Consider the following 13,719-nt stretch of genomic DNA (forward strand, 5'->3'; position numbering starts at 1 on the left):
CGGCTACGAGTGACGCGATGGATGCGACCGTCGGAAGCCTCTCGGAAGGCTGTCAATCAAGAAGGAACGCCCGCTCCCGAAGACCCATACCCGGAAGCGACGGAAGAAGATGCATCTCGAAAACGGGTAAGTAATGCTCATATTTTAATACAAATAGCCGATTCCCCTAGACCGAACGAGCAGGAAGCTAAGGGGAGAAATTTTTTTTTTTTACAAATGGGTGAACTCCCGCTTTAATTAGGATTATGCTGTAAGAAAATAAAATGACATTTTAGTAAAAAGCTAATTATTTATTGAAATGTACATTGTTTATATTCAGATTCTGTATAGAAAATTGCCATCGCTATCACAATATTCACTTCCTTTTTGTACAACTTTGATTTTATTTTCAAGTCCACTCTTTGATAATTCTTCTAGTTCATGATCACTTATTACCTCCCCATCCCACGTCTCATCCAGTGTCTCCAAGTCTTCTTCCACATCCACACCGGACACCGGTTCTTCCGGTACACTTGGATTTGCACTAGTCAGAGCTGGAGAAGGTGGAGCCTCCCGGACCTTGTGAAGGGGGATTTGAGGTATTAGGGAATGATCTCGGTGTCTCTGAGCACCTTCCCCCCGCACAGCTACATGAGAGACGTCTGACGTTTTGGGAGAAGGAAGAAGTGGTGGCGAGTGGCTGACTAGCAGTTGCCGGTCACTCTTCCCATCTCCTAAGACAGGTTGTGTTGGATGTTTAGAAGACAACTTAAGCTGGTCCTGCTTTGTCCTCGAGGGGATTTGTCCAAGGTGTCTGGAAACAGAAGAGTCCTGCTTCATCTTCCGAGCTTCTGATGGGACAAATTTCGACTTCAATACTCTCCCGATGACATCAGTACTAACATTAAATCCGGTAGCGAGTCGCTGTAAAGTCCACTCTTCAGGGAACTCCTGGTTCAAATATCTGTATATAAAAAAAGTATTCAGTTAAGGACATTGGATGTGCGACATACGTAAATCCTCATACACGCGATCGGACTTCCACCCGACTTTTGGTCCGAAGGGCGTTGGCCGTGAACATTTTCTAAATACAGACGGCACAACATTTTCAGCCAACATTCACCAAACCACATCGCTTTTCAGCTCTTTATCGCCACCCTTTGGGCAACTTCTGCTATTGTTGTCTGATGTTAAGCGGAGGTTTACCCTAAAAACATGTATATACCATCACATTCAGCATACTTCCGACATGTACAGTATGCCGTTTGTTTTTTCGCTGTACATACCGTATTATTGTTCTTTTCCACTCGGCTTCCGGGTGCTCACTCCCGCGGGAGTAGGCGTTCCTATGCAGCGGCGCAATGTCACCTGGGACTTATTCTAGATGATCGACGTGCTTGATAAAAACTTTCCCCCGGCGGATAAGGCACATCACGAGTTTCCGAAAATAGCCGAACTGGGAGTCGGCTCTATACAGCGCCTGCGCACCGACTAGGAGCCGTGTAGAGCTGACTGCACAGGCGCTGTATAGAGCCGACTCGCAGTTCGGCTATTTTCGGAACTCGTGACGCGCCTTAAACCGCCGGGGAAAAGTTTTTCTCAAGACGTCAATCTAGGCCAGAGATATGCAATTAGCGGACTTCCAGCTGTTGCAAAACTACAAGTCCCATCATGCCTCTGCCTCTGGGTGTCATGCTTGTGGCTGTCAGTCTTGCTATGCCTCATGGGACTTGTAGTTCTGCAACAGCTGGAGGTCCGCTAATTGCATATCCCTGATCTAGGCTAAGTCCCAGGTGACACTGCGCCGCTGCATAGGAACGCCTACTCCCGCAGGAGTGAGAACCTGGAAACCGGGTGGAAAAGAACAATAATACGGTATGTACAGCAAAAAAAAAACAGCATACTGTACATGTCAGAAGTATGCTGAATGTAATGGTATATACATGTTTTTAGGGTAAACCTCCGCTTTAAGCATTGGTTTGCGATCATGCGTGATTGTACTTTGGATTTTAGTTGGACGGACTTGCGTACACACGATCGGATAATCTGACGTAACAGAGTTATTGCCCAACAGTTGGTGAGCATGAACAGCCAACTTTTGTTGTCGTTAATTCAGCCAATAATTGTCTGATGGAGCATACACACAGTCGGATTATCCGACACAACCACGTCCGTCAGACAATTATGGCCAGAACATTGGATCGTGTGTACGAGGCGTTAAGAAAAACAAAACCAAAACACATTATCATAGTATACAGAACAGGGGTAGTAAGTCTGTCCCTCTGCCAAATCCCCCGCCTGCAATTCTGGGCTTGGAAATTGAAGCCGGGGGGGTTGCCGTGTACATACATCAATATATAGTATGTTTGTCAACTTAAAAAAAAAAAAAAAAAAAAGTCATAATAGTACATAGAACGGGTGCAGCATGTCTGTCCCACTGCGGTGTTCTGCCCCTGCTGGTAATTCTGGCTGCCATCAGTTAAAAACCCCTAAAAAAAAAAAAAAAAAAAGAAGAAAAAAAGAAAAAGGGCGGGGGAATTAATTTTAATAAAATTTAACAAGTTATTCCCAGCTTCCGTTCAATCATTATTTTATGCTTTAGACCTCTTTCACACCGAGGTGCTTTTTACGCAAAAAAAAAAAAGCTCCTGAAAAGCTTGCGAAAACCTATTTCCATTAAAACCGATGAATGCTTTCACACTGGGGCAGTGCGCTGGCAGGGTGGTGAAAAAAATTGCCCCTCTCTATTGAAATGAATGGAAAGCTCTTGAAAAGCGCTCAGCGTTTTACTGGCAGTTTAGAAGAGCCTCAAAAAAAAATAGCGCCTGTAAAGCGTCTGAAAAACGCCTCCCCTGCAGCCCCAGTGTGAAAGCCCAAGTGCTTTCACACTGGAGCGGTGCGCTTGCAGGACGTTAGAAAAAGTATTTTGGGTGGTGCGGGAGCGCTGTATACACCGCTCCTCCACCGCCCCTGCCATTAAAAATCAATGGCCACCGCTGCCGAACCGCCTGCAAAGTGCTACAGCCATTTGCGGGCGCTATTAATGCTTTATTTCGGCCGCTAGCTGAAAGCACTGCTTTTATTTTAATCACCGTTAATATCGATTTTTTTCCTTTAGTGTTGTATTTTAAAAAGTGCAAAATTGAAAAATAAAATCCTTTATTTCATTTGTAAATAGCTTTGCAAGGTTTTGTATTAGAATCTTTTAACCTCTAGGCGCCAAGCGCACACAAACATGCTGGCTCTGGGGGGCCGGGCCCAGCAGCTCACGAAAAGTTTTTTTTGATCATGTGAGTGCTGTAACAGCCAATCACGGCAGTCACAAGCCCCACCACCCAGAATGCCAAACCCCTTTAAGGGTTAGCAGGAGCCAGCGCAAAGGGGTTAATCATTGGCCTGTGTTCCAGTTTAAAGGGGGGGGGTTCTACCCGCGATTTTATTTTTTTTAAAGTCAGCAGCTACAAACACTGTAGCTGCTGACTTTTAATAAGGACACTTACCTGTCCTAGGCGCCCGCGATGTCGGCCCCCCAGAAGCTGATCCCTCGATCGCGGCAGGTCCCGGCACCGCCATCCTCACTAAGGGAAACAGGCAGTGGAGCCTTGCAGCTTCACTGCCCATTTCCTACTGCGCATGCGCGAGTCTCGCGGCGCTTTGTGAATGGGCGGCTGCTCTCTAGGATACACACAGTTCCCAGAAGACAATGCGAGGAGGATGAGGAAGAAGACCTGCTGCTGACTGGGAAGAGGCAGATTAGGAAGATCTGCATAGCAACCGCAATTTCTGGTAAGTAAATAGAAAAAAAATTAAATTTTTTGGTGCAATTTTTTTTTTTTTTTTTTTTTTTTTTTGGGTGGACCTCCACTTTAAGCTGATGCCATGACTGCTGCCCCAGTTTTCCTGTTTGGTGACTATTCTCTTGCAGCATCCTATAGAGTCACCTTTGCATGTAGGGACAATAGTTGTGCCACCCTACGCTATGTGCATCAATAGAAACACACAGCTCAATAGCAAGGTACTCCTTTGCTCCTCCCTTATTCAACCTAACAGACTAGCTAGAGACTGCACTGTCCATCCCTAATTCTTTCCTGTGAAGCCTGGAAGTTCAGCAAAGCAGCGTTAAGAGAGAAGAGCAGCTTTGAAACTGCAAGTGTTGGGTGAGAATTTTAACAAATAATTATTGGGGAATGTTTATTTTATTGTGCTCAATGTGTCAAGCTAAAAATGCTGGAGGTTCAAATACTATACCCAACAGCTGGAGTAATAAATGCATCTGCAAAAAAGGTTACATCTCCTGCTGTGACCCCTATGTTACTACAGGACACTAGCAGGCAAGAGGAGGGGGGGGGGGGGATCAAAAGATCGACAATCCCTGAGATGTCAGTTTTTTTTTTTTTTTTTAAAAGGAGACTTCAGTAGAAGATTCCTCATCATTAAAGCAGCTTTTGATGGTGTAGCTGCAGGCGAGGTAACTATTTACGCCCTCGGGCTTTCACTGCAGTGAATAGAGCAGCCGGTTGAGGGCAGATTGCAGGTGCTATTTTTAATGCTATAGCGCCTGCAAAACGCCCTCAGTGTGAAAGGGGTCTTAAAGCTGGGAGATAGGGTTTATTTTGTTTTATTTTGTTTCTTTTATTTCAGAAGAGACCAGCCAGTCTGCTCAGTTTTTTCTGGCAACGCAGGCATGTCCAAAGTCCGGCCCGCGGGCCGTAACGTGGCCCCCTTGGTAATTTGGATATACATATCTTTTGTGGCCCCCAGGGCCACAAAAGATATATACTGTATTTATCAGTGCTGCCTCAGAGGGGTCGGACGAGCGCCATCAGATTACATACAGGAGAATCTCCTGTTTACTCGTCGGCGGCTGTAATTCGGAAGTCCTGTCTCCTTGGCTGCCATTGGATGACTGTTCTGTCCATCATAGGAGGCGGGACTTTGTATTAAAGAGGCCACCATGTAAACAGGAGATTCTTCTATATATAATCTGTCGGCGGTCGTCCCACCACCCTGCCTATCCCCTTCCGAGGGTGCAGATAGGCATCAATCAGGCTGCACCGATGTCAATAGCGAGGCTGCACCGATGTCAATGGCGAGGCTGCACCGATGTCAATGGCGAGGCTGCACCCATGTCAATGGCGAGGCTGCACCCATGTCAATGGCGAGGCTGCACCCATGTCAATGGCGAGGCTGCACCCATGTCAATGGCGAGGCTGCACCCATGTCAATGGCGAGGCTGCACCCATGTCAATGGCGAGGCTGCACCCATGTCAATGGCGAGGCTGCACCCATGTCAATGGCGAGGCTGCACCCATGTCAATGGCGAGGCTGCACCCATGTCAATGGCGAGGCTGCACCCATGTCAATGGCGAGGCTGCACCCATGTCAATGGCGAGGCTGCACCCATGTCAATGGCGAGGCTGCACCCATGTCAATGGCGAGGCTGCACCCATGTCAATGGCGAGGCTGCACCCATGTCAATGGCGAGGCTGCACCCATGTCAATGGCGAGGCTGCACCCATGTCAATGGCGAGGCTGCACCCATGTCAATGGCGAGGCTGCACCCATGTCAATGGCGAGGCTGCACCCATGTCAATGGCGAGGCTGCACCCATGTCAATGGCGGGGCTGCACCCATGTCAATGGCGAGGCTGCACCCATGTCAATGGCGAGGCTGCACCCATGTCAATGGCGAGGCTGCACCCATGTCAATGGCGAGGCTGCACCCATGTCAATGGCGAGGCTGCACCCATGTCAATGGCGAGGCTGCACCCATGTCAATGGCGAGGCTGCACCCATGTCAATGGCGAGGCTGCACCCATGTCAATGGCGAGGCTGCACCCATGTCAATGGCGAGGCTGCACCCATGTCAATGGCGAGGCTGCACCCATGTCAATGGCGAGGCTGCACCCATGTCAATGGCGAGGCTGCACCCATGTCAATAGCGAGGCTGCACCCATGTCAATAGCGAGGCTGCACCCATGTCAATAGCGAGGCTGCACCCATGTCAATAGCGAGGCTGCACCCATGTCAATAGCGAGGCTGCAGATGGGCACCGATTAGGCTGCATTGATGGGCACTGACACTTATTTTGCTTCAAAGTTATTTAAAAATTGTAGTTTTTTTCCTGAAACTTCACTCTTAAAGTGAAGGTGTGTGTTATATGCCAATATATACGGTATATCCAAATAACACGCCCAAGCTCATCTCTTCACCACACACAGCCACAAAGGCAAGAGCATTCTTGTTGGGCCGTGTATTAGTTGCTCGAACAAACACACTTAGACCGAGTTTTAATGGTTTAAAGAATGTCGGGCAAAATGGTCGGCCCTCACGCATGTTCACTTCATCAAATCTGGCCCTCTTTGAAAAAAGTTTGGACACCCCTGTGGTAACGCTTTCATTCCACTTTAACTGCACTTTCCTCAAGCTGCTTATATTTACCATCCCTTCACTTCCTAGCTGCACCGTTTGCCTACAGGGATGAGAAGAAGCCATATGTAAGCTCCAAGTCACTCTGACCAAACCTTACACAAGGTATGCAAAGAGTTCATTCTCCCTGTCCTCTTGTGGCAGCACTGGTGCCTACTGATCAGCTTCTCAGCTACCGGTACTTAATCACCCCGTGCTTTATCCTGAGGAAAGGGTCACATGTTCTCCATAGAGGTAATGGGTAGAACCTCGTCAATGTGCTGCTGCTTACTTGTCCAATCACCTCTTAAAGGGTAAAGCAGATTCTATACGTTTTTTTAACTGTATGCAGTGCCGGTTTAGGTTTTTTTTTTCTATGATTATTATTTTTATTATTATTACCTGATCTGCTCCATTGCATTCCAGGTCAGCCGCCTTTCAGGAGACCCCGGGGGTTCCATCTGCTTCTTTATATGTTTGAACCGGATTGCTTCCCCACGTCTCTTCAGTATTCTAGGTAAAAAAATAAAAATCGAAATAAAAATAAATAAATGGATCTATTAATAATACCTTGATTTTACTTAATGTACGATCCACAGTAATATTGTATACTGACAGGGCAATATATTGTGATTATGTCACTATATTTTTCCAATACAAAAAGGTGTGGCAGAAAAATAAAACTTGAGCAATCTCTGCAAGAAAAGCCAATACAGCTGAATTCCAGGTGTGAATTGGTTTACATTGGTCAGATATGCAAGGACACACAATACTGGTGGGATCCCTGTGGAAACTGGAAATCGCTGTAGTAGTTGCTGTTACTACAGAGATTATCACTGTCCCATGCCGATCAGCTGCATTAGTAACCAGACCGAGTTCCTCGCTTTCTACAATTGGGCGAGGGTGAGATGGTGACATCACCACCACATCTCTTGACCTTGTATAATCAGAGAACAAGTCATTCTGTGTGCCACCCATGCTGTATGGGCGCCCCCCAGTGGTTACTATGCAGAAGGGCAGTTGGGACCCAGAAGATAGCAGCAATCACTACAGAGATATCGTCTCCCACAGCTATGAAATATACATACCTACAGGAACCCAAGCTGGACCAATGTAACCGCAATAAAACCCATACCTGAAATTCAGCTTGAATACTAAAAATCTTAATGCATTCTCTACAGGTAAAAAACACCCTTCAATGTCAACTGCCCCCAACTACTACTAGCAATGACACTACTATCGTGTGGCATACAAAAAACTTGGAACAACTGCTTTTATTCTCCGAGGTCTCTACCTTCAGAATATATATCATGTTTGGGGGGTTTTGACTAATCTTTGGGCCCCAAATTCTTTATTTTTTTTAACCATATCCTTACCAGGCCATAGTCAAAAGACATCCTCAGTAGGAGGCGGAATACCGGAGTTATGGCTGCAGCAATATGCTATAACCAGGGATCGACAAATCCCGGGTGCCAGGTCGCCATGGCGACTAGAAATAGTGTCCTGGCGACTTGGCTTGGAAGGTGGGCAAAAAAAAAATATATTTTTTTTTTGTGAGCTGGCGCCATCTGGTGGTGAGCCATTGGTATTACAAGTTATTACCACCAGTTGTGAGCTGGCGCCATCTGGTGGTGGCCGTTGGTATTACAAGTTAAGCATTACAAGTTAAACAGCAATTCTAATGTCATTTTACACTATTTTCACTGCCATCTTCTTCCCTCTAATTAGAACCCCAAACATTATATATTTTTTATTCTAACACCCTAGAGCAGGGGTGGGCAACCTTGACATTCCAGCTGTGGCGAAACTACAAATCCCATCATGCCTCTGCCTTCAGGAGTAATGTCTGTGATTGCCAGGGTCTTGCAATGTCTCATGGGACTTGTAGTTTCACCACTGCTGAAGGGCCGAGGTTGCCCACCCCTGCCCTAGAGAATAAAATGGTGACCGTTGCAATACTTTCTGTTACGCCGTAGTTGCGCAGCGGTCTTACAAGCGCACTTTTTGGGGAAAAAATTACACTTTTTAATAAAAAAATAAGACAACAGTAAAGTTATCCCCATTTTTTTTTAATATTACGAAAGATAATGTTACGCCGAGTAAATTCATACCCAACATGTCACGCTTCAAAATTGCGCCCGCTCGTGGAATGCTGACAAACTTTTACCCTTTAAAATCTCCATAGGCGACGTTTAAAAAAATTCTACATGTTGCATGTTTTGAGTTACAGAGGAGGTCTAGGGCTAGAATTATTGCTCTCGCTCTAACGATCGCGGCGATACCTCACGTGTGGTTTGAATACCGTTTACATATGCGGGCGCTGCTCATGTATGCGTTCGCTTCTGTGCGCAAGCTCGTCGGGACGGGGTGCGTTTTCTGGCTCCTAACTTTTTTAGCTGGCTCCTAGATTCCAAGCAAATTTGTCAACCCCTGTCTTACATTGTAGAGGAGAGATGGTGGGGATCTTATTGACTCAAATCTCTCCATAGAAAGGAGGACCTGCGACTGCTTATTTCTAATACAAGGAATGTTTACATTCCTTCTGATTGGAATAAAACTGATCAGTGTTAAAAAGGTTGTCGTTTTTTTTTGCTTGCGTGCAATGGTGAACGCATACGTCACGCTTACATATGTAGATGGTGTTCAAACCACACATATGATGTATTGCCGTGAACATCAGAGAGCAATATTTCTAGCACCAGATCTCCTCTGTAACTTTAAACTGGTAACCCGTAGAAAATTAGAAAAGCATTTTTAACCCCTTCCATACCGGCATTTATACACCCTCCCGCCCAGACCAATTTTTTAGCTTTCAGCGCTGTTGCACTTTGAATGACAATTGCGCGGTCGTGCTACACTGTACCCAAACTAAATTTTTATCATTTTGTACCCACAAATAGAGCTTTCTTTTGGTGGTATTTGATCACCTCTGGGATATTTATTTTCTGCAAAAAAAATTAAAAAAATGACCGAAAATTTTGAAAAAAAAAAAACAAAAAACGTATTTTTTGTTTCCGTTATAAAACATTGTAAATAAGTATGTTTTCTCCTTCACTGATGGGCACTGATAAGGCGGCACTGATGGGCACCAATGAGGTGGCACTGATGTGGTGGCATTGATGGGCACTAATATGCAGCACTGATGGGTTGCACGGATGGGCACTGATAGGCGGCACGGATAGGTGGCACGGATAGGTGGCACTATCGTATGTGTTGTACTAATGGATGCCAATCAGTGCCAAACAATGCCTGCCAATCAGTGATGCCCATTGTGGGCACTAATTGGCATCCATTGCGGCACTGATTGGCATCCATTTTTTGTGTCCTTCTCATCCCTGGTGGCATACCTTTTTTTTTTTTTTTGCATCCCTGGTGGTCTAGTGGGCATCCCCTGTCACAGGAGCAGCTGATCGGCTCTCCTCGCGTCTGACAGACGCGAGTGAGGAAGAACCGATTACCGGCTTTTGCTGTTTACATCGTGATCAGCCGTGATTGGACACGGCTGATCACGTGGTAAAGAGCCTCCGTGAGAGACTTTTTACCTTGATCGGTGTTGCGGGGTGTCAGATTGACACCCCGCAACAATGATCGCCGCGATGCGCGCCCCCGGGGGCGCACAGTGGCTCAAAATCCTGAGGACGTCATATGACGTCCAGTCAGGATTCTACAACCACTTTGCAGACATCAATATGTCATTGGCGGGCGGCAAGTGGTTAAGTAATGCAGTTTGGCACCATTGCATAAGTGCGCAATTTTAAAGCATAACATGTTAGGTATCTATTTACTCGGCATAATATCAACTTTTATTTATTTATTTTTAGGGAAAAAAAAGTAATATATTGTGTTTTGTGAAAAAAATCACTGTGCAAATACCGTGCGACATAAAAAAAAAATGCAATGACCGCCATTTTCTTCTCCAAGGCCTCAGATTTTTTTTTTATATACATACATACATACATACATACATACATACATACACACACACACACTTTTTTTTAAGGGAGTTCTGAGTAATTTTCTAGCAAAAAAAAGTTAGCACGTGCAAAAACAAATCACACAAAACTGCTGACGGTGAAAGGGTTAAAGCCAAAGCCTTTGTGTGATTTTATAATGTTTGGTGTTCATGTCCTCAGCACAGGGATGTGCTCCGTGTAACACCCACAAGTAAAATGTGTCCCCAGTGAGGACATAACCTCTCACTTCCTGTACTGGTGACACCCCTGTGAGAGCCAGTCATACAGGTGACACCGGATATGCACTCCTCCTACCTCGTGACTTCCTGCTCCTCATTCCATTCACTCTCCTCCAGCTCCTCCTCATCCAAAGGCACCGGACTGAACGGAGGACGGCTCCGCAGGCCACGACAACCCAGCACAGCCGGATGGGAGCCGCTAAAAAGCTGAAGCCTCCTCAGCGACCATAAAATCGAAGCCGCCATCACTGGATATCGATTGCTCATGCCTGGCCTGTGCCTGACACACACACGCTGCAGTGTGGAGTTGTGGGCGCTGTTCCTGTACAGTAACAGAGTGCTGATTGGCTTTTCTTTGACATCTGTTACGCCCCCTTGGGATTCCTATGGAGACTGAATCTTTCTACTGACCAACCCGGAAGTAGTCCTCTTCGTTTCTCCTTCCCCTGCACCATCTCACTTTGGTTCCTAGGGAAGTTATTGCAGATTCTGCATGGGGGATTCCTGAGTGATCGAGGTGGTCAGAGCTGTGCTAGGTGAGTGGAGGGGCTGCTGGCTGCTTTGTATAGGAGAGGGATGAGGTTCCTCTTCTGGTTTATTGGGGAGGACACAGGACTGACCGGAAGTGCAGAGTGACAGCTGTCATTTCATCTCTGCCAGAACACCTCTCCCTTCTCAGTTCACAATATATCCCCTAAAGCTGGTCAGACATCACACCGTGTGGTTGTACAATCTCCTTCAGCTCTAACAGAACTGTGTCATAGGAGGACAAACCCAAACAATGCATTACATTTGTATCCAATCAGGTCATCCCTTCTATAACATAAATGTCTTTTTTTTTTTTTCCTGAAAAAAAAAAAAAAAACCCTGCAAGAGAAAGGCATAATGTAAGGTGACCAGATTTTTAAAATGAAATCCGGGGACATATTTTTTCTTTAATAGTAATGGCAACAATCAGCGACTCTCTGCCCGTCGCCGCCCACCTCTCAAGTCTTACTCTCTGGGCCCCGGCTACTACTGGATGGGGAGCGGAGGAAGATCACTCTGCCAGGGAAGGCAAGGAGATAGGCAGGTGGCTGGCCAGGATTTGAGCCAAGGATGAATAACATGCGAGCGAAGCTGAAGAAATATTCCCTCCGCTCCGACCAGCACATGATCATCAGAAAGGGGCACAGATAATGGGGAAAAACGCAACCCCCCTATGCTAGTAGGCACGGCGGAGTGGGGTTGTATAATTCTAATTTCTTTTTTTATTTAATTCTGCACTGATTGTCTTTGAAATTGCCCCTGCCCCCTATTAAATCCAATCTGGGGACAAAACCAGGGACAGACTTGGTCCAGGGACAGTGTCCTCAATCAGGGGACTGTCCCCTGAAACTGGGGATGTCTGGTCACCCTAATAATGAGCTAGTATGCATAGCATACTAGCTCAGTGTTTCTCAACTCCAGTCCTCGGGGCGCACCAACAGGTCATGTTTTCAGGATTTCCCTCAGATCAAACTGCTGTGGTAATTACTAAGGCAGTGAAACTGATAAAATCACCTGTGCACAATAATGGAAAGCCTGAAAACAAGACCTGTTGGTGCGCCCCGAGGACTGGAGTTGAGAAACACTGTACTAGCTCATTATAGGGCACTTACCTGAGATCAAAGCGCTCCTCTCCTTCACATACTGCCCCATGGCATACCCTCTGTACTCATCTCCTGCACATACTGCCCCACAGCTTACCCTCCGCACTCCTCTCCTGCACATACTGCCCCATGGCATACCCCCTGCACTCCTCTCCTGCACATACTGCCCCATGGCATACCCTCCCCACTCCTCTCCTGCACATACTGCCCCATGGCATACCCTCCGCACTCCTCTCCTGCACATACTGCCCCATGGCATACCCTCCGCACTCCTCTCCTGCACATACTGCCCCATGGCTTACCCTCTGCACTCCTCTCCTGCACATACTGCCCCATGGCATACCCTCCGCACTCCTCTCCTGCACATACTGCCCCATGGCATACCCTCCCCACTCGTCTTCTGCACATACTGCCCCATGGCATACCCTCCCCACTCCTCTCCTGCACATGCTGCCCCATGGCATACCCTCCGTACTCATCTCCTGCACATACTGCCCCATGGCATACCCTCCGCACTCCTCTCCTGCACATACTGGCCCATGGCATACCCTCCGCACTCCTCTCCTGCACATACTGCCCCATGGCATACCCTCCGTACTCATCTCCTGCACATGCTGCCCCATGGCATACCCTCCGCACTCCTCTCCTGCACATACTGCCCCATGGCATACCCTCCGTACTCATCTCCTGCACATGCTGCCCCATGGCATACCCTCCGCACTCCTCTCCTGCACATACTGCCCCATGGCATACCCTCTGTACTCATCTCCTGCACATGCTGCCCCATGGCATACCCTCTGTACTCATCTCCTGCACATACTGCCCCATGGCATACCCTCCCCACTCGTCTTCTGCACATACTGCCCCATGGCATACCCTCCCCACTCCTCTCCTGCACATGCTGCCCCATGGCATACCCTCCGTACTCATCTCCTGCACATACTGCCCCATGGCATACCCTCCGCACTCCTCTCCTGCACATACTGGCCCATGGCATACCCTCCGCACTCCTCTCCTGCACATACTGCCCCATGGCATACCCTCCGTACTCATCTCCTGCACATGCTGCCCCATGGCATACCCTCCGCACTCCTCTCCTGCACATACTGCCCCATGGCATACCCTCCGCACTCCTCTCCTGCACATACTGCCCCATGGCATACCCTCCGCACTCCTCTCCTGCACATACTGCCCCATGGCTTACCCTCTGCACTCCTCTCCTGCACATACTGCCCCATGGCATACCCTCCGCACTCCTCTCCTGCACATACTGCCCCATGGCATACCCTCCCCACTCGTCTTCTGCACATACTGCCCCATGGCATACCCTCCCCACTCCTCTCCTGCACATGCTGCCCCATGGCATACCCTCCGTACTCATCTCCTGCACATACTGCCCCATGGCATACCCTCCGCACTCCTCTCCTGCACATACTGCCCCATGGCATACCCTCCGCACTCCTCTCCTGCACATACTGCCCCATGGCATACCCTCCGTACTCATCTCCTG

General features: G+C 47.6%; 2 protein-coding genes across 2 annotated transcripts in view; one reads left to right on the forward strand and one right to left on the reverse strand.

Moving 5' to 3' along the window:
- Positions 1-269: 269 nt before the first annotated feature.
- On the reverse strand, positions 270-10,946 carry NGRN (neugrin, neurite outgrowth associated). Its single transcript, XM_040342473.1, has 3 exons — positions 10,655-10,946; positions 6,789-6,899; positions 270-943 (listed from the first exon to the last, which is right to left on the reverse strand). The coding sequence occupies exons 1-3, from the start codon at positions 10,843-10,845 to the stop codon at positions 316-318; spliced, it is 930 nt and encodes a 309-aa protein (XP_040198407.1). The 5' UTR covers positions 10,846-10,946; the 3' UTR covers positions 270-315.
- Positions 10,947-11,009: 63 nt separating this feature from the next.
- VPS33B (VPS33B late endosome and lysosome associated) overlaps positions 11,010-13,719 on the forward strand; it is a 56,673-nt gene continuing 53,963 nt past the window's right edge. Inside the window, exon 1 of the mRNA XM_040342470.1 lies at positions 11,010-11,114. The gene's annotated coding sequence lies outside the window, so the exon portion shown is untranslated. The remainder of the gene's footprint in view (positions 11,115-13,719) is intronic.

This window comes from Rana temporaria, chromosome 3, assembly GCF_905171775.1.
Source record: "Rana temporaria chromosome 3, aRanTem1.1, whole genome shotgun sequence".
Taxonomy (NCBI): domain Eukaryota; kingdom Metazoa; phylum Chordata; class Amphibia; order Anura; family Ranidae; genus Rana; species Rana temporaria.

Excerpts from the sequence above, each read along its gene's own strand:
- NGRN (XM_040342473.1), bottom strand. The coding sequence starts at position 10,845 with ATGAGCAATCGATATCCAGTGATGGCGGCTTCGATTTTATGGTCGCTG. Across the intron at positions 6,900-10,654 it reads GAGGAGCAGGAAGTCACGAG|AATACTGAAGAGACGTGGGG; the intron begins GTAGGAGGAGTG and ends TTTTTTACCTAG. Across the intron at positions 944-6,788 it reads AATGCAATGGAGCAGATCAG|ATATTTGAACCAGGAGTTCC; the intron begins GTAATAATAATA and ends TTTTATATACAG.